The 20,823-nt window shown below is 51.3% G+C and overlaps 1 protein-coding gene across 4 annotated transcripts in view; it reads right to left on the minus strand.

Moving 5' to 3' along the window:
- Positions 1 to 4,372: 4,372 nt before the first annotated feature.
- ECE1 (endothelin converting enzyme 1) overlaps positions 4,373 to 20,823 on the minus strand; it is a 113,742-nt gene continuing 97,291 nt past the window's right edge. For all 4 annotated transcript variants that reach the window (XM_045475997.1, XM_045475999.1, XM_045475998.1 and 1 more), the window contains 9 exons: positions 20,352 to 20,462; positions 18,969 to 19,067; positions 18,393 to 18,470; positions 16,769 to 16,872; positions 12,652 to 12,762; positions 11,902 to 11,969; positions 10,892 to 11,082; positions 7,614 to 7,709; positions 4,373 to 6,954 (listed from right to left, as the gene is read on the minus strand). In XM_045475997.1, coding sequence (XP_045331953.1) covers positions 6,778 to 6,954; positions 7,614 to 7,709; positions 10,892 to 11,082; positions 11,902 to 11,969; positions 12,652 to 12,762; positions 16,769 to 16,872; positions 18,393 to 18,470; positions 18,969 to 19,067; positions 20,352 to 20,462 — 1,035 coding nt within the window. In that variant the 3' untranslated portion in view covers positions 4,373 to 6,777. The remainder of the gene's footprint in view (positions 6,955 to 7,613; positions 7,710 to 10,891; positions 11,083 to 11,901; positions 11,970 to 12,651; positions 12,763 to 16,768; positions 16,873 to 18,392; positions 18,471 to 18,968; positions 19,068 to 20,351; positions 20,463 to 20,823) is intronic.

Raw genomic sequence — 20,823 nt, forward strand, 5'->3', positions numbered from 1 at the left:
ATATAAAAGCATATGAAGCTTAGGTTTCTAGTACATGTAGAATTTATTGCTGTGACTGTGTGTGAGAGTTGTGTGAGGGAGGTGAGGTCTAGATTCATTTTTTCCCAAGTGGATGTCCTAACATCCACTTGTTAGATGGCTCACCATTTCTCAGCTGATTTAAAGGGCTTCCTTTATCCTATACTAATACCCACATATACAGAGAATTGTTTCTGGCTCTCCCCAAAATTCCAGTCATTCCATTCCTCTATCTGTACACACCAGCAGCACACTTTATTATTTACTATAAGTTTATAACAGATACTGACAGGCCAGCTCCCTCATTGTTCTTTTTCAAAATGGTCTTGGCCATTGCACATTTTCTCCTCCATGTGAGTTGGCTTATCACGTGCCATGAAAAATGATCTTGGAGTTTTGGTTGAGAGAACGCTGAAATTATAGATTAACTTGTGGGAACGTCGACACCTTGCATTACAGTGAACCTTTCCATTCATGACCAGGGTGTTCCCCTGTGTTTAATTCAGGTCTTCTTACATGTTCTTCAGTAAAAAGTCTTATAGTTTTCTCCATAAAGGTCTGGCCCATTTCAAATTGGGTTTATAATTGTCCTAGATTCCTTAAAGTTTAGTGTCTTCTTCAGTCCCTCTGATGGGGTTTTGGGGTGATGGGGGGGCGGTTCAGAGCTGACAGCCAAGAAGGAATCCTTGAAGATGTCTTTGGTGCAAAAAGGTGATTTTATTAAAGCACGGGGACAGGACCCGTGGGCAGAAAGAGCTGCACTGGGGTTATGAACAATGACTGATTATATACCTTCAGGTTGGGAGGGGTTTAAGGACAGCGTAAGTCTCTAAGGAATTTTGGAAGCAAGGTTTGCAGGACCTTGAGGGGCTAGCTGTTGTTAGGAAAACATCATTTATTACTGTTCGGTAAAACCTCAGTCATGAGACCCTTCAGATATATATCAGGGGCCATATGCTTGGAGTATAATTGCCAACATATACTTGGGGGCTAAAGATAAAGGAAGTTTGCAAAGGAATTTTTATGTGTTTAGGGACACTCACAGAATCCTGGGGCAGGATAATGTTAAGCCAAGATTCCCTTTTGCCCCTAGCAAGGTGTCATCATCGAGGCAACTGAGCTCCTAGAGGGAGGTCACTCTGCCTGTTTCAGGACTCTTCAGTGGGCTGTAGGCAGTAAGGGAATTTAATTTTTCATTTGCCTTTGTTTCCCATATCACCGTGGCAAGCACCTAAACCCCCTTCCATCTTGATGAGGATGATATTAGGCCTCCAGGAAATGGCGTCTATAGATTTCTGGAGAATAGGTTATGGATAAGATTGCCTTTTTCTTGCAGTTTACTAAGTTATCTGTAAACTGAAGGAGACTCCTGTCCTGCATGGCTGTGATCTCTATCAGTCAACCATCTGCTTTCTTTCCTTTCCCCTGTTCTGGGGCAGCCAGGAGTATCTGAGGAATATCACACATATCTCACCTTGCGGGGAGGGGTGTTGTTAGCCTGTACTTTGCCCTCAGCTTGCCTTATGCTCCCTCATTACCTCCCTTCTGCAGTTCTTCAGCCCTCCCAGAGGGCCCCTGCTGAGCCTCTTTGCTCACACAATTACTCACGGCTAGAAGTCCCATAGTTTCAACTTGCTTTCTAGTGGCATCTGGCAAGTATTTTCATCTTTTCAACTGTAGGATAAACCCCTGTAGGGTCAGGCTGGGGTTTTAATTCCTGCTTGGGGGTGGGGGCTTGCACTGAGCTGAGAGGTAAGACCAGCTGCTACAAGGAAGGAAGGGGAGGAGCAAGGGGCCCCAGGGCTCAGAGGAGGAGAGAGGGAAGGGCCTGTTCATTGGGTCACTGGGAAAAGGGGAGGAGCAGGAAGACAGCCCTCTGCAGGGAAAAATGGAATCTCTCTTTGGCACCTCAGTGTGTGCATGTGTGTGTGTGTGTGTGTGTGGTCCCCAGGCCATCATTATTCCTTAGGAGCCTCTCCTATTTTCCCAGGCAGCTCCTTGCCAGCAGCCTGAGTTCAGAACTCAGCTCTGCCCCCATTCCCCTCAGATCTGGGTGCTAAAGCACCTGTCTTAGGAAATTGCTGTAAGCATTCAAGGAGAGGATGTGCAAGGACACGGCACACGGCTTGATTCGCAGTAGGCACACATGTGGAAGCTTTAAGAAAAAATGCATATGTTCATTCATTCATTCATTTATTGGCAAGGGTGTATGGAGGACATTCTAATCTGAGGGACATGCAGGGAAGGACAGGGGCTATTGAAGGTGCAGAAAGGAGGCTCAAGGTGGCAAGGGGGAGCTCTGGCGGGGGCAATTTGGGCAGAGCCCAGGTCCTAGGGCAAGTAAATGCAGTGAAGGGGAGTGATGTGATCTTTAAATAGCTTGCTCTCCTAAAGACAGTTGGAGGGGATAAGGCTGAGCTGTCCAGATGAGAGACGCTGGGTTATGTATAAGCTCATATACGCGTGGGGCAGGCACACACCTAGTGTGAATGTTGTGAGGGGTTCAAAGTGTATCACTGTCTCTCAAGCATCTGCACATCTCCCCAGTATTTGTGGGTCACAACAAAGAGAAGACAGAGAAAAATGTCCATTTTACAGCTAGAGAAATAGAGTCTAAGACAAATGACTTATTCCTTTTAAAGCAAGGCAGGTTGAGGGGTTTTGCCCCTTGAATAGGTGCTTGCTCAGGTCATCACTCTGTCCAGTTCAAAGTACGAGCACCAATTCTCCCCCTTCATAATTGAAGGCTCAGCTGAAGTCTCTGCTCTCCAGCAAGTTTTCCCTGGTCACCCCAGCCCACTGGGCTTGTTTTCTCTGGTATTAGTGTGTTGTGGGATGGCTCCCTTAATGATATATTACTTATGACTATTTGTCCGTTCAGCCATTCTTCCATTCATCCACTTATCCATCCATCCATCCATCCACCTACCCACCCATCCATATACCTATCTATGCATCCATCCATCACCCATTTCCCAACCATCCACCCACCCAGCCACCCACCCATTCCCCCATCCATCCATCCATCCATCCACTTATCCATCCATCCACCTACCCACCCATACATCTATCTACCTACCCATCCATCCATCACCCATTCCCCTACCCACCCATCCATTCATCCATTCTCCTATCCATCTACCCACCCATTCCTCCATCCATCCATCCATCCATCATCTACCTGTGCACCCATCAATCCACTCACCCACATACTTACCCAACAGTCACTGAGCCCTACTCCATCACTGGTCTGTGTCAGGCACTGGGCTGCTGGAGATGGTACAGACACCTTCACAGCCTAGAGAACTGGAACCTCTGTGTTATGAGTTGAGTTGTGTCCCCTCAAATTCGTATGTTGAAGTTGTAACCCTCAGTTCCTCAGAATATGATCTTATAGGATCACTGCAGATGTAATTAGTAAAAATGAGGTTATCAGGGTGGGCCTTGATCTAATATGACTGGTGTCCTTATAAAAAGGGGGGGGGGAGATTCAGACACATACCAGACGTGCACACAGGGAGAACACCATGTAAAGATGAAGGCAGAGATTGGTGATGCTTCTATAAGCCAAGGAATGCCAAAGATGGCCAGCAAATTGCCAGAAGCTAGGCAAGAGGCCTGGAACAGATTCTTCCTCCCATTCTTCAGAAGGATCAACTTTGTTGACCCCTTGATCTTGCACTCTAGCCTCCAGAACTGTGAGACAATAAATTTTTGTTGCAATAAGCCACCAAGTTTGTGGTACTCTGTTACGGCAGGCCCTGGCACTAATACATTCTGGTAGGAGAGTGAAGCCTGTGTGATCCTACCTGATCTGGACTGGAGGTCAGGAAGGGCTTCCTAGAAGAAGTTATGCTGAGCTGGGCATTGAAGGATGAGTAGGAGTGTATCAGGCAGAGAAGTCAGAGAACATTCTAGGGAGAAGGAAGAATGTATGCAAAACTCAGGAGGAGGCATGAGTATATGTCAGACACTTTTCCTTGAACTTCTCTGATTTCATCTACTGTCTGCCCTGCCAAGCATCTGAGGCCTGGAAACCCACTGCCGACACCCTTTGCTCCAAGATAACAGAAAATTCCATTTTTCTAGGATGCCCCTTGGGCACAGTGGGGACATGCATCATTGTCACTAGCAGGGAGTGCTCACATGATCATATTGATGGAGGAAGGACGGCCAGATGGGCACAGGCACTGAGTAACCTTCTGGCACTTGTCAGGGTCCAAGTCCTCTGCTCTGGGGAGGGGTGCAGCTGGCCCCCATGCACATGCGACGGTGGGCAGCTCTGTGCTGGCCAGGAGCCCTCCCATAGCCTCCAAGCACTGTCCTCGGAGGCCACACACTCAGTCACACGGCGCTCGGTACAAGTCGTTTATTTCAGTTACAATAGTGCCACACCGAAACTACAGTAGCACAAAACGTAAGAATACAAAAAATAGATTCCCAGCCCCAAACCCCACATCCAAGTAGCCGCAGAGAAGCCAGACCTATGGCTCCCGGGCCTCAGGGGAGGGGTCTCTCACGGGGCAGCTGTCCACCTCCTCAGCCTTGTTTTCAGCTCGGCAGGGACAGTGGGGGTAATCCCTTTGCTTCTGTCCCTGCTGGGCCTGAGCCCTCCTCCCCCTTGGCCCCTGCCTATTCCCAGGACACCCTGAAGAAATGAATGTAGTCTACATTCCCTCTGGCTGGACCCTCAGCCCTGGGACACTTGCTTCTGGTTGGGAGGTCCCAGCCCAAGGTGAGGACAGACACCCCTGAGGACTGTGACCGCCCCCGGGGAAGGCGGGAAGGCAGGACGAGGCGGGTAGAGGAGGTACCTGGAGGGCACTAGGGCTGGGAAATCCAAACTCTGTGTGGAAGCCCCCAACTCTAGCTCCTTCTCTGGCTCCTGTCCTACGTCTCTGAAAAGTGACCAGGACTGCTGCTTGTGGGGACCAGGAGCCTCATCTGGACCCCACCCCACCTCAGTGCCGAGGCTGATCTGGCTGGTCCTCTTGGGCAGGGAGGATTCTAACTTCCGGGGCGAGGTGACGGGGCACGACCAGGCCGTGGGCTGCCGAGAAGGGAGAGCCAGGGTGAGCACTGGCTGCTCTGGCCTCAGTCACAGGTGCCTGCTTCCCCCAGAGAGAGCTCCTGCACCACAGTTTCAAGGAGGGAAGCCACTCCTGGTTCCCTGACCCCACAGGCTAGACTGATCACATTGGGGGAACCTTTTCCTCAGTCTGCCTTGGCTGAAAACATCTCCAGATGAGGGGTCCCTCTAGTAACAAGTATCGTCTCGATTCAACCCAAGGGGCTGAGGGTGGGATGGGGCTCAGGGCAAGTTCAGGAGTCCTTCAGATTCCTGACCTTGGTGCCACTGCCCTGTAGGCTAGAGCTCCCAGGGCGCCGTGAGGGGCAGCTCTGTGGGCACTGGGAGTAGGGGGTATGGCCTTGCATTATAGTCAGGACACTTGAAGGCTTCACTGAGGAAGCAAAGGGGCACCTGGTAGGGGGTTGTCTCCTTGGGGTAGAGCCTGGGCTGCAGCCTCAGATAAGGCACTAGAGACGGGGGGCAGGGGGGGGCGGGCAGGCGGGGCTGCATGTGGTCCCTGGAGCCAAGCCCAGGCCAGGGGTGCAGGACGGAGCTCAGAGGGAGGATCTGGGCCCTGTGGGACAGGAGAGCGGTCTTCTCTTTTCTCCTTCCTCTGCAGAAACGGGTCAGCAAGGCAGACCCTGAAGTGGCCAGGCTGGGAGGGCTGCTGTAGACAGGGAACCAGACCCTGGGACACACATGCAGCGGCCAGAAGAGGGACAGAGAGGGGCTATCTACGGCATGGCAGAGAGGATCTGATGGAGGGCCAGGTCTTGCAGGCCTTCTGCTGTCCAGGCCCAGGGCATCGGGGTGCCCCAGCATGGGTTTGAAGGCCATGACCTGGCCTCATCCTGCTGCAGCCATCAATTCCCTGCTGCAACTTTGGGGAACAGACCGTCCTAGCTGGGGTTCCCACTGTTGGACTCTGGGGACAGAGACAGGCAAGCTGCGAGGGGCGGTGCCCATGAGCTGGCCTCTGCCCCTTCCTGGCCTCCACACCTCTCCTCTCTACACCCTGCGACTGCAAAACCAGGTGACAGAGGCTGAAACTGTAAATGCCGAGGGATGGGCAGCTCTCTACTTGGGGACGCGCTCAGTGGCTGGGGATGGCTGCCTCAGGCGACCTCACGGCGAGTGAGGAGGAGAGGGGTAAATCAGTGGGGCTTCCCTTATCCACAGGTTATTTAGAAAAACAGAATATAATAAATATACCAATCCTTTCCTTAAAAAAAAAAAAAAAAGTGTTTTAAATTCATTATTTCCCTGAACATTTCCAGTGTATTCCACAATGTTTAAAAAATAGTTTCCCCAAAAATATATCTTTAAAGCATTTGACACAGTGGCATTTCTGGTGCTTCTGGCTCCGGATGTGGGCGGGGGGTTGCGTCCACTGCCCTTGTCAGCGTGGGGCCCAGGCCTGGTGAGCAACCAGCCTGATACCCAAATGCCCACTGGAGTTGACGCACATGTGCCTGGGATGCCAGGGTCTTCACAGGGGATCAAATCTCGGATTGTGTTGAGAACCCACATTGTAGGCTCAGTTCCGGCTGAAAACCCTCCAGTGCGGGGTAGGGGGGCCCTGGGTGGCCAGGGGGGCGGGGCGGTGCCCTGGACGCTGGATGGAGAGATGGCCTTGTTGGCCCCACCTGGGGGCTCATCCTCTGTCTCGGCTCGAGGTGCTCCCACCCTCACCAGACTTCGCACTTGTGATGAGGGTTCATGGGCGAGCCAGGGGGGCAGTGGAAGTGTTCTGAGAACTCCTTGGAGTTGGAGATGGAGCCAATGACCCGGAAGCGGGAGGGGCTGTGAGGATCGGTGATGAGGCCTTCGTGGGAGCTCTCGGGCGTGCGGACAGAGCACCAGACCTTTGTGAGGCAACAAAGGAGAAGCTGGGTCACTATGGGGCCCTGAGGCTGCCAGACTGCCCCCGTCCACGGCAGTAGGGGGATGGGCCCCCGCCTAGTTCTGAGAGCCTGGGGAGTCAGCTGGGGCTGCCGAGCGTGTGGGGAAGAGACGCTGGGCTGGGATGTCCCCCATCCCAGCATCCTCTACTGCAGTTACCTGGGTCTGTCCTGGGCCTCTGCATTAGATTTCATCTGAACAAAGGGTTCTGCCCTAAAACCAGTCTGAAAACCTTGAACTGAGTCCACATCACTCACCTCCTGGGCAGAACAAAAAACTGTTTATGGCTCTGGGCACCAACAGAAGACTATTCATTAATGCCAACTCAAGGGACATCCTGGGGCATTTTGAGTTTAGGAAACTTCTAGAACCCCTGAACCAGGAGGCCCTTAGCACTTACCTGTCCTCTCATCTACCTGATACTGGACACCTTTTAATGGCATTCACTGGATTTCTCTAATGGCAGGAAGCTCACCTTACAAACTGGATGCCCGATGGACGGGCCAATGAACTAGAAGGTTATCAATTGAGGGGAACTTGCCTTTTGGCTCTCAGAGCTCTTGGAGCTTCAAGATGGCAGAATGTGCCTGCGTTTGGCGTTTTTTTCCTCTAACAAACTCACCTGTGCAAAGCCCAGGAAGAAGAGCTGGTTATTGGTGAGGCCCAGGGTGGGCAATGTCTGCTCAGCCCCGTTCTTCTCCACCCAGTTCTGGTAGGCCTGGGAGCAGAGAAAACAAAGCTCAGCGGCTCCCTCGACACAGGAGCAAACAGGGCGACAATGGAGGGCCAGTGCGGGAGATCCCGGGAAGCTCTACCCTGCTGGGGCGGGGACTCACACTGCGGAGTCTGGGCCTCGGCTCAGGCTAGAGGAGTGATCTTCACCCGCACTCATCCTGAAGGGGAGTGCGTTCAACCCTACGGCTTAGATACCACCGACACGCCCACAGCTCTCAAGTGCCTCCTTCCAGCTCCAGCCTCTTCCCTGACTTGTTTATTCAACTGCTTCAGCTGGATTTCCACGATGCATCCCAGAGCTAACATGGCACAGCAGAATGAGAGGTTGTACACGCACACGCACATGCACGTGCACGCACATACGCCTTCCCACCACAGTAAATGGTACCACCAACCGCCTAGTTACTCAGACTCCAGCCCCAGAGTTCTTTGAGCTTCTCTTTTTTTCTTGCTTCCTTTAGTTTTTTTAAAGATTTTATTTTGGGGGCGCCTGGGTGGCTCCGTTGGTTGAGCATTCAACTCTTGATTTCAGCTCAAGTCATGATCTCACATTTCGTAGGATCGAGCCCCACGTCGGGCTCTGTGCTGACAGTACGGAACCTTCTTGGGATTCTTTCTCTCTCCCTCTCTTTCCGTGCCTCCCCTGCTCTCTCTCCCTCTCTCTCTCAGAATAAATAAATAAATAATTTAAAAAAGATTTTATTAAAAAATTTTTTTAATATTTATTCTTTTTTTTTTTTTTTAATTTTTTTTTTCAACGTTTATTTATTTTTGGGACAGAGAGAGACAGAGCATGAACGGGGGAGGGGCAGAGAGAGAGGGAGACACAGAATCGGAAGCAGGCTCCAGGCTCTGAGCCATCGGCCCAGAGCCTGACGCGGGGCTCGAACTCACGGACCGTGAGATCGTGACCTGGCTGAAGTCGGACGCTTAACCGACTGCGCCACCCAGGCGTCCCTTTTAATATTTATTCTTGAGAGAGAGACAGAGAGACAGAGCGTGAGTGAGGGGAGGAGCAGAGAGAGAGGGAGACACAGAATCCAAAGCAGGCTCCAGGCTCTGAGCTGTCAGCACAGAGTCCAATGCGGGGTTCAAACTCACGAACTGCAAGATTATGACCTGAGCTAAAGTTGGACGCTTAACCGACTGAGCCAGGCGCCCCAGATTTTATCGTTAAGTAATCTCTACATTCAATGTGGGGCTCGAACTCACAACCCCGAGATCAAGTATCACACACTCTTCTGACCGAGGGAGCCAGGCCCCCTGAGCTTCTCTTTCAATCATCCAAACAATCCAAATCTGACCACTTCTTACCCTTGCCATGGCTTTATCCCTTCTCTTGCCGGATAATCTCACAACAGCTTTCTAACTAGACTCCTTGCCTCGAGCTAGTCTAATTCCAATCCCCTCCTGACACAGCATCTTAAGCCATCCTCATAAAGTGGGGGTTGGCAAACTTTCCTGTGAAGTAAATAGTTTCAGTTTTGGAGGCCAAAGGGTCTAGTTGAAACTACTCAGTTCTGGCATTGTCAGTGTGAAAGCAGCTGCAGACAACGTGGAAGTGAACGGGCCTGGCTGTGTCCCCCTAAATTTTTTATTTACAAAAACAGGCTGAAAGCTGGATTTGGCCCACAGGGTGTAGGTTTGCTGACCCTTGTTTTGTTTTAAAGGATAAATTAGATCGTGTCATTCTTCTTTTTAAAAATCGTGCGGCAGCTCCCATTGTACAGAACAAAACCCAAGCTCCTTAAGCCATTGACCCAGACCTGGTGAGCTCTGGTCCCGATCACTCCTCCAACATCCCCTCCCTCCGCTCCACCCCTGCCTGTCTTCCTGTCTTTGACCATGCCGGGCTGTGTCCATTTGCACATACTATTCTATTCCAGCTTTCTCTGCCTCTTCCTCGTCATTCAAGGTCTCAATTCCAATGTCATCCCCTCCAGAAGGCCTACCCTGACCACCCTCCCCCCTTATTTTTCACTACCTTGCCCTATTTTATATTCTTCATCTTATCAGTACTTGAAATTATCTTATTTGTTTACTTGTGTATTGGCTTTCTTCCCCCTCCCCTACCCCACAAAATTGTGAGTTTTGTGAGAGCACGATTCCTGTCTGTCTTGGCACAAAATCTCCAGTGCCTAAGGCAGCCCATGGTGGACAGAAGGTTTTCAGTACATTTTCACTGACTCCTGGACTTCAGGCAGGTTATTGAGTGTTTCTGGGCTCAGTTTTCTCACCTGCAAAATGGGGGCTGTAATACCTAATGGTAAAACTGTGGGGGTACTGAGCAGAGTCTGGCACATAATAAGGCCTCAATAAATGGCACCTCATTTATTTATTTCTGCTCTTACTGTCATGGTGAGAAGGAGGCTCTGTATTGCTCTTTGGAGAGACATCTCCTTCTCTTCTCGTGGCCTCTGCTCTCTCTCCCTTCCAGTTCAGCTGACCTTTCGGAGTGTCACTCTGTGCCCAACTTTCTTTTTAAAAAATTTTTTTTAAACATTTATTCACTTTTGAGAGACAGAGAGAGACAGAGCGAAGCAGGAGAGGGGCAGAGATAGAGGGAGACACAGAATCTGAAGCAGGCTTCAGACTCCGAGCTGTCAGCTCAGAGCCCGACGTGGGGCTCAAACCCAGGAACTGTGAGATCATGACCTGAGCTGAAGTCGGACTCTTAACCGACTGAGCCACCCAGATGCCCCTATCTGTGTCAACGTTCTGCCACGCCAGTGATGTAGGGAGTAGGTGTTCACAGTCAAGCACACTGGGGCTCGAGGAGGCTAAGTGACTTACTCCAGAGCCAGGACTTGAACCCGGAACTGGCTCCATGATGGTGTCTCTTCCCTCCCCTTCCCTCCCGGGTCCACTGCTGTCTGAATTAGTGGTGGCTTTCCTTGAAAAGGTCGTCAGGTAGGTCCAGCCTAAGCCCTCTCCTATGTCTCCTAGTTGGGCCAGACTCAAGGCTGGAAAGCCCTCTGTGTGCCACGCTCTGTGCTAGGGACTTCCGCAAGCTTCTCCATCAGTTCTCGCCCATTTTGCAGATGGGGAAACAGCTCATGGAGTGGCTACAGTTTGCCCAAGCTGGTCTCTAATGACCCTTTACTGAGGAGACACCTGCACAGACCCAGACTTGGGCCGGGGCATGTGCGGGGGGTGAGCTCTTACCCGATAGGCCGCCTTGAGGCCCCCGTTGTCGGCGATGTTCTCCCCGAGGGTGTGCCGGCCGTTCACTGGCTCCCCGTTCACACTGTAGTTGCTGTACTGGCCCACCATGCACTCGGTCTGCTGCTTGAAAGCCTCCACGGACGAGTTCTTCCACCAGGGCCGAAGGTTCCCATCCTTGTCGTACTCTCGTCCTGTGGGTTCAGAAGGAAGCGTCAGGTCAAGGGGAAGGAGAGGCAGAGCTGGCACGCGTAGCTGCTAACGGAGCCTCTCCTCCCAGTGAGAAATGGCTCCACCCGCCCACCTCCCTTCTACCCACCAGCACTGGGGAGATGGTGCCGGTCTGGGGGCCAGAGGAGCTGGGAGGATGAGCCAGGCGGGCTGGGTGGCAGGTGGCGGTGAGAGAATGGAGGAATGGGATGTAGGCCAAGGGTCAGCTTGTCCACAATTTCAGTGGAGCGGGAGTCATTGTCAAGGCTGGCGAAGGGCCTTGTTCCCTGAGCCCAGGAAGGGGTAAATGGAGTCAGCAGCGCTGGGGTCACAGACAGGCCCCGGCCTCTAAAGTCCTGCCTCTTCCTTTCTGGCCTTGGAATCCCCAAGGCAGGAGGGAATGAGAATTCTGGACATTTTCTGATGAGGAGGCAAATGACTTCAACTCCTCTGCTGGCGGTGGGGCCAGAGAAGTCTCTGGAGTGGAGGAGAAATTGTGCTCCCTGAGGACTACTAACACCCACTCCTGAGTATGGGACACCTTCCAGGAACCCCCTGTGTCTGACACAGTCCCCACAATCACCCCATGAGGTCGGAATTGCCATGCCCGCTTCACAGACAAGGACGAGGAGGCCTGGAGAATGACAGGACTTGTTAAAGTTCATTCAGATGACGGGAGGCAGGGCCAGGACTGAACCCAGATCCATCTGCCTCCAGACTGTTGGAAGCGACGAGAGCAAAGCAGAAACAGTGGGGCCAGGAGTCAATGTGCCCGGTCTGAAGGGGGCCCCAGGGAGTTGTACCTTGATCATCAAAAGCATGAGTCAGCTCGTGGCCCACGACAACACCAATGCCACCAAAGTTTAAGGCCCTGGAGGGGAGGAAACAAGAGTGAGGGTGACGTCACAAGGGACACGGCTTCCCGTATCTGGAGAAACAGCAGGGTCCTGTGGCGCTCTGCAGGGACATGGCCGCGGCTTGAACTTCCAGCCAGTCCCCTGAGGCCACTGAGAGGCTGGGCAAGCGGGCTGTGGTCAGCCTGTGCCCAATGGGTGCCAAGCACTGTACGTGATGCTCCACAGAACGGCACTGTCCTCTTTGGTCCCCTCAAAAGGGTTCGGCATTAATGACCGATCTATGAATGAGCAAGCCACTTGGAATGGCTTGATCACATTGTCCACGGGCCACGCAGTCTGCAAAGAGCAGACCTGGGACTCAAACTCAGGGCCCCATATCTTGTCTGTGTGAGACAGGGCCCTCACGCCTCCACCTCCCCGGCCGTGATGGCTCTAAGATACCATTGGAGGGGCATTCCCCTAGATGGGGCCCCTGACTCCATGACATGCCCCCAAATCCCCACTGTGCAAGGGCTTCTGGATCCTGGAGATCCCTGGAGGGAAGCACGGGGCGGGGTGGGGGGGTGGTGGACGTCCCAAGCTCCCCGGGCCAGTGGGACAAAGAGCACTCAGTGTGGCTGTGGGCCACAGGGCTGGGCCGGGCTCCACTGAGGGGCAGGGGAAGGAGACGGGACGGGAGCACCCCAAGCATCCTACTTGGGTGAGGAGCGGGTGTAGAATGGCGCCTGCAGGATGCCGGCAGGAAACACGATCTCATTCTTGGTGGGCGAGTAGTAGGCGTTCACCATGGGCGGAGTCATGCTCCACCTGCAAGGACACACAGGTGGGGTCAGCCGGTCTGGAGGATATCAGGAGCCTTAACCCCGGCCCCAAGTGCACACACGTACAAGGACATCCTTAGCATCACTGTTTTGGAGGGAAAAACCAGAAAAACCCCAACTGTCTGCAGACAAGGGATTGGTGAAATCCGATGTCACACACACGGAGGAACAGTGAGCCTCTTACAAAGAGAGACTGACAGGCCACGGCTGGGCGCCTGGGTGGCTCAGTCAGTTAAGTATCCAACTTCGGCTCAGGTCATGATCTCGGTTCGTGAGTTCGGGACCCGCGTCAGGCTCTGTGCTGACAGCTCAGAGCCTGGAGCCTGCTTCGGATTCTGTCTCCCTCTCTCTCTGCCTCTCCCCTGCTCATGCTCTCAAAAACAAACATTAAAATTAAAAAAGAAAGGAAGGAAGGAAGGAAGGAAGGAAGGAAGGAAGGCAGGCAGGCCACTGCTGCAAAGCAGCTCTGAAAGTGTGGTCTGTGGACACTGGGAGGGGCCCTCAATTCCCTTGGGGGGGGTTCTGCAAGGTCAAAGCTATTTTCATGATAATGTTAAATCGTTACTTGCTTTTGTGACATGTTGACATTTGCAACAGTGGGTAAAGCTGCTGGAGCCTAAGTGTGACTCAAGACAGGGGCACCAGCTGCTCCAGTGGTCACTGTGCTCCTCACCAGGAAAAAAAGCTCCATTCCATTTGGGAACATTTTTCTTTCTTCCTTGCTCTCTTCTCTCTCTCTCTCTCTCTCTCTCCCTCCCTCCCTCTCTCCCTCTCTTTCTTTCTTTCTTTCAAGTTTATTTACTTATTTTGGGTGGGTGGGTGGGGAGGCAGAGAGAGAGAGAGAGAGAGAGAGAGAGAGAGATTGAGAATCTCAAGCAGGCTCCACACTGTGAGTGCAGAGCCCAATGGGGGCTCGAACTCACGAACTGTGAGATCGTGATCCGAGCTGAAATCAAGAGTCAATGGCTTAACTGAACTGAGCCATGCAGACGCCCCATTTAGGAACATCTTTTTTTCTTTTTTTTAATATTTACTTATTTTTGAGGGACAGAGAGGGAGAGAGAGAGAGTGCAAGCAGGGAAGGGGCAGAGAGAGAGAGGGAGACACAGTATTCAAAGCAGGCTCCAGGCTCTGAGCTGTCCACACAGAGCCTGATGCAGGGCTCAAACCCACGAACTGTGAGATCATGACCTGAGCTGAAGCCAGATGCTTAACTGACTGAGCCACCCAGGTGCCCCCCAGAGCATGCAACTCTTGATCTATGGGTTATGAGCTTACTTACAAAAACAGAGCTTGGGTATAGAGCTTACTTACAAAAATAAAAACTAAAAAACTAAAAAAAAAAAAAAAAATTAAGTTTATTGATTTATTTTGAAAGAGAGAGAAATTGTGAGTGGGGGAGGGGCAGAGAGAGAGAGAGAGAGAGAGAGAGAGAGAGAGAGAGAATCCCAAGCAGGCTCCACACGATGAGCACGGAGCCTGATGAGGGGCCTGAATTCATGAACCGTTGAGATCATGACCTGATCTGAAGTCAGATGCTTAACTGATTGAGCCATCCAGGCGCCGCAGAATTTTTTAAAAATTAAAAAGAAACTTTGAAGTTTCAAGCAAAATTAATTACTTAATTAGTAAAACTTGTATTAGTCCCTCCAAACTTGACAGCTTCCCAATACTTAAAAGCTTTTCTCAGGAGGTCAACAGTGATATGAACAAATGTGGATTTGGGGGGAAAGTATGTAAAAGTCAGCAGGGCCATTGTTTCCCAAATGACCCATGTGTGATGTTACAAATTAGGGCTGGCTAAAAGATCCATTCAAAGTGCAAGACAGACTGATGGGTTTCAGTGTAACAGAGCAGGAAAAGTTCATGACTACGGGTTCAGGTTCCACAGTGTGATTAACCTTTAACAAATTATTACTTGCTGAGTTTTGATGTAGTATCGACAAAGAGTGTGCACAAGTATCAGAAAAGACTACTAAAGCATTCCTGCCTTTCCCAATTTCATGTCTGCATGAAGCTAGGTTTTCTTTATATATTTCAAAACAAGATATTGCAATAGATTGAACACAGCGTCAGATAAAGAATCTAGCTGTCTTCTATTTAGCCAGATATCAAAGAAATAGGCAAAAAGTAAAATAATACCTTTTTCTCACTAAATATTTTATAAGAAAATAGTTCCTTTTAATAATAAATAATAATAAATAATAAATTGATATAATCGCCGAACAAAAATGACTCTTTGGGGTCCAATAATTTTTCAAGAGTGTAGAAGAGTGCCTGGCTGGCTCAGTGGGTGGAGCGTGCAACTCTTGATCTCAGGGTTGTGAGTTCAAGCCCTATGTTGGGTGTACAATTAGTTAAAAAAATAAAACCTAAAAAAAAAATTAAAAACAAAGAATGTAGAAGGGAACCTAGTGGTAGAAACATCTGTTCACTTGACAATTTTTCTGATATGGAGGGGGGAAGTTCAGTAAGGAGTGGAGTGCTGGGGTGCCTGAGTCAGTTGGTTGTGTCCAACTCTTGGTTTCAGCTCAGGTCATGATCTCACGTTTTGTGAGTTCGAGTCCTGCATCAGGCTCTGCGCTGACAATGTGGAGTCGGCTTGGGATTCACTCTCTCCCTCTCTCTCTGCCCTCCCCTACTGAGGCGCTCGCTCTCTCTCTTTCTCTCTCTCTCAAAATAAATAAACTTAAAAAAAAAAAAAGGAGCAGAGTGAGACAGGAAGGACGTTTTCTCCAAGAGCTTAGACAGTTCACTCTGTCTCCTCCAGGTAAGCGCCACAGAGATGTGTTGGTGGGTAACTGAAGCCATGGAAAGATACTGGGAAATTGAAAATTCATATTTTTTAAAAACACATGGTTACATGAACGGGCATGAGGCAGAATTTAAATGATAAATTTTAAGTTAAATTAAAGACTTCAGATAAATTCGGAACCTTGTGGCAGTATCTATCTGTGCCATAGTCTGGAGACAGAGGAAACAGAGATGTTCAAACCTCGGTTGGCCACGAGGGGGCACCAGAGGCAAAGAGAAGTTGCTTCCACCTTGGTAAGCTTTACTCTGCAAAATGTTTTCGGCGTGGAGGGAGCTTATTTTGAGAACTAGAGCTGCGTTGACAACAGAAGATTTTTCCAAGGAGACTGCTCAAAAAATGACAGATGCCAGAGCTCATTCCAGATTATTTTAAGAAGGTTTGAGGTCCAGGCGAAAGCTGTATTTAAAAAAACTTCCCCAGGAGGGGCGCCTGGGTGGCTCAGTGGGTTGAACGTCCAACTCTTGGTTTCGGCTCAGGTTATGATCTCACAGTTCGTGAGTTCGAATACCATATTGGGCTCTCTGCTGTCAGCGCAGAGTCCCTTTGGAATCCTCTGTCTCCCTCTCTCTCTGACCCTCCCACGTGCGTATGCGCAGTCTCCCTCTCACAAATAAACATTAAACAAACAAAAAAAAAACCTTCCTCAGGAAAACACACACACACACACACACACACACACACACACACACACACAACTTCCCCAGAGGGTCCTGATATGCAGTGAGGTTTGGGAACCACAGCTGTTGGGGGCCCGTCTGGAATCCTCCCTAACCGAGGGCCTCCTCTGGGCCAGACACTCCTGCGAAGTTCTCACACTTGACTGTCCATGGGCTCCTCCCATCTTATCTGCAGATAACAAGGCAAAGGCTCTAAACACTGAAGCTGTGGAACCAGGATGTGAGGCCGGGCCCGCTCAAGTCTAGAGGCCACTACTCTGCCAACAGGCTGGGGCACCGGGGGCACACAGACCTGGGCCAGTCCCAGCTCCTGGCTGGGCACACTTCCTTGGTCCCTGGTCTCTGCATCTGAAAAGTGGGAAAACCACGGTACCCACTCCTCAGATGGCACTTAGGAGAGTCACGGTGGGCACGTGGTGCATGTGCGACAAAGGCAAGCTCAGCCCAGAGCACCCTGTGTTCTGGGAGCTACTTCCTCCCAGCAAGGCCCAGGGACTCACTGGTCTCTGTTGGGAGCTTTCCTGAGCTGGTCAGCAGTGACCCTCCAGGAGAAGTTGAAAAACCGCATGGCATTCTCGAAGTAGAGGTCCGGAACTGCCGTGTACTGGACAAGAGGAAGCGAAATCACAAGATCAGAGCGTACCCAGGCCAGGAGGCCCCCCAGCTCCTCGAAAGGCAAACCCCTTCTTCTAAAACTGAGGAAGCTGAGACCCCACGAGGTTAAGGGATTGGTCCACAGGTCAGAGGATGGAATGGAGGGCTCGGGACTGCAGGCTTGGCGGCTTCCTGCCTTGGCCCTGACCCTGCTGGGGCCCGGCACCCTCCCCTCTCCCTTTCGAGGACACGGTAAGAACTTCACCAGGACCGCTCAATACCAAGCAGTATCGCGGCCTGCAGCAGCGCCTGGGCCTTAGGCAGGAAATCCCTCCAGTGCTGTCCAATCCATGATGAGGGACATGTTCTATGCCCGCGTGATCCAGTATGGTAGATACCAGCCACATGTGGCTACTGAGCATTTCAAACATGGCTAGTGTGACTTTTACACTTAATTAAATTTTAATGTATTTAGATTTTAATTAATTAAACAGTAGTGGCTTGTAGCTACCACTCTGGATAGCACATGAATCAAGCTGGGATCTGTCTCTGACATGTCAGGGCACAGGCATCACTGCACATTTTCCTTAGCACTCAGCCCAGCCTTTCAGCTCTTTTCAGGGGGCAAGGTTCTCCCTCAGATCGGCTTCAGGGCTTTCTGGCTTCTCGTCAGGGCTCTGGTAAGATGCTGGGGCCCTGGGGACAGGACTCTGATCCTGTGGGCTGTCTGCAAGAGCCTCTGGATCCTGTATTGTGACACCCTGGGGCATCTTAAATTATTCTGAAGGAAACACGCTGCAGAATGAGTCAGTCCCATATTCTCAGAAGTAGTTTTAATATTCTTGGGTCTTAAATAGAGCCATGATGAGAGGTTATTATAATTGCAAAAATGCCTGAATTCATAAATTTCCATCACAAAAAGATATAAAACTATCTTTCGGGGCAGAAATACAATCCATTTAAAGGAATGACCTGCCAAAAGTTCCAACTCCCAGGAATATATCAAGCACCCCTGTTGCCTCATTTAAGCTTAAATGTGCATTTGGGATTCATGCTTCCTCTTTCCCATTAGCCTTTAAGGTCCAAATGAGGTCCAGGTTTTTCTGGGAAGGTGGGGGAGGCCCCTGGGGAGAGGAGGCAACTTGGGGGCCTGGGAAGGAAAAGGTGGTATGAGGGGCTCCCTGATATTTTAGGGGCATCAATTCTGTCTGTGCCTTCCAGGGTCTGCTCACCTCCATGATTCCCACTCATCCAATGGAGCTGCCCACGAAATGGAATGTCTGGCAGGGCACGTGGCACCATTTGGCACTGAGGGCTGGGCACTGACTGACAGAGGCTCGGGGGAGGCGGGCCCAGGAGGGGAGGAGCAGAGAACCCATCCCCACACCTCCCACCACCGCATCTTGAGATGTCCTGACAGTCAAGGTGCCTCCAGCATCCCACCTGGACCCAGCCTGCCTCTGCTCGTCCCCAACTGCGGACCTCCAGGGGCATTTGGGAATGCAAGGGGGCAGGGTGGGAGCCACTCACGTCATTGAACACTTTGTCGAGCTCCTTGGGGTCCATGATGAAGTTGGGGTAGCCTATCATGTTGTAGATTGCGTCTGCCTAGACAGGAGAGATACGGCGGACACTGAGCGCTCAGCAGGGCTGGCTGGCCTCGGGCTCTGGACCAAAGGGGCACAGGCAGGTCCTCCTGCTTGGGGTTTCCACATCTCTTTCTGGAAAGGTTCCTCTCTTGCCCGACTTCTATTTACCCTTTGGCCCTCTGCTTAAATGTCACGTCCCGAGGGAAGCCTTTGCTGGCTGTCCCCCGCTGGACTCGATATATCAAGTCCCTCCCTCTTCGTTAGACGTGTCACATCTCCCTGCATTTTTCTCTCACATGCTCAACACGGTCTGTTTTTACACAGTTATTAATGCAATCATGTGGTCAAGGCTGTCCCTCCATCCTGCTGGACTGTTCACCCCCTGAGGGCAGGACAGCGTCCACACCGGGCTTACTAGCTGGGACTGGTCTCCCTTCACGCACCCTCCTCCGTCCGTGGCTGTGGCCCCACGGGCGGGAAGCCTCAGCCATCCCTTCAGGCACCGGGCCAGCCTCACCTTCTCCTTGGCTGATCTCCGAGTGTCCTCATCCATCCACTTCAGTGTGTTCAGGCTTTCCTCAAATGCCTTCTTGATCTCTAGGATTATCTCGCTGGCCTGAGGAGAGAGAAGCTGACCAGTGAGGGCTGGGCACTGCACAGACACCCCAGGCAGAAGGGAGGCCCCGGGCCAGAGTCGAAACTCAGATCACAGCTCAAAACCTCAGGCTGTGAGTGCTGGGCGAAGAAGGGGAGCCCCAGCCACTTCCCCAACCTTGTTCCTCAGAACACTGAAGTCCTGCAGGACAAGACTGGACCTCCATAAACAGAGCTCCATGGCCAAATATGCGTAGGACAAGCTTTGGGGAAGCTGGAAAAGTCTCTCCTCTGCAGGACTTTTCAGAACCTTTGGCGTATAACATGCACTGTGGTTCTTCTGGAGAGTGTAAAAGTCTTATTAGTCTTTCTCAGACTTACTGGCCCACAGGATTGCTTTATTGATGGAATGGGTTTTAAAATCTACAGAACCCGAGTTCTGAGAAGCAGTCTCAGCAATGCTGTGCTCAGGCTGGAGATGACCAGCTTCTCTTGAGGGCGATAATGTCACAGGCAGACCCGGAGGCCAAAGATGCTAGAGCAGGGGGAGGAAGTCGTGCAGCAGAAAGAGCAGAGGGGCTGACGGCTGACAGAACTAGACGAAGATTCTGTATCAGCTGCTCACAGGCGAGTCGAGTCGCCTAAGGAATGGGAGTCTCCCTTTGTTAACATCTGACTGCAGATAATATCTACATAATTAAAATCAGGAACAAAAACTGTAACAATAACATAATAATAATAATAATATAATAGCTACCACTCACTGAGCCCTTGTTTTGTGTGCGGTATTTCATTTTGTCTCCCACTGCGGGATGGACAGCCCCACTTCCAAGTTAACGGTGAAGGGAGAAAAACTGTCCCAAGTCACCCCACCAGGAGGTGATGGATCCAGGATCTGGACTGGGGCCTGGCTGTCTTCACACACGTAGCAATGATGTTCCTCTGCGTGTCCAGAACAAACCCATCACCCACAGGGTAAGAAAAATGTCACCCTCCAGGCCAGAGCTGCTCTGTCAACACCAGCTTGTTGGGCCCCTCATTCCCCTTGGAGGTAGAGGCAGAGATGGCTGGAATGGCCTTGCAGGGTTAAAGGGCAATACAGCTACAGTGCCTGCCACTCAATTATAGAGCTATCCCAAATAACTCCTGGCATTCAAGGCTTCAGAAAACAGGAACTGTGAGTTAAGGCTGGAGCCCTGGCCCGGAGTAGGAAAGGTCCAGAGCAGACAGAAGTGTGAGCTGTCAGGTTCACGAAGGGCTAGTGCAGGTGCGATGTCACAGCCTGTGTGCAAGACGAGGCACTCACTATGCTCTTGCTGTCCTCTGCAAAGGTCGCTTTGACAAACATAGGGCCCAGGGCGAAGCCCAAGTTGTTCTCTGTGTCGCTCACGCAGAACTTCCACCGGGGAAGACAGGTCTGGAAACACAAGGGACAGGGGTTACTTGGTCCTGTCCTTCTTCCCAACCCTTGTCCGTCCCGGAGGCAGCAGCGGCTGGGGCTGCTTCCTTCCAGAACCTCCAGGAGACCTTTTCTGACGCAGTGGAAGTTATTTTAGGCACTAGATCAAGAGGCCACAGAATATTCCTCATCGCTGCCATCTATGATTTCCTGAATGCCAGGCTCTGTGTACAGCATGTCATAAATGGTATCTTAAGGAGCCATCAGAACGAACCTGGAAGGCAGGGATGTGGGCCTTGACAGATGAGGAAACAGACACAGAAACTCTGCAAGGGGAAGTCGCCGGTCCAGGGTCCCACAGCGAGCGAGGGGTGTTACA

This window comes from Leopardus geoffroyi, chromosome C1 (assembly GCF_018350155.1).
Source record: "Leopardus geoffroyi isolate Oge1 chromosome C1, O.geoffroyi_Oge1_pat1.0, whole genome shotgun sequence".
NCBI lineage: Eukaryota > Metazoa > Chordata > Mammalia > Carnivora > Felidae > Leopardus > Leopardus geoffroyi.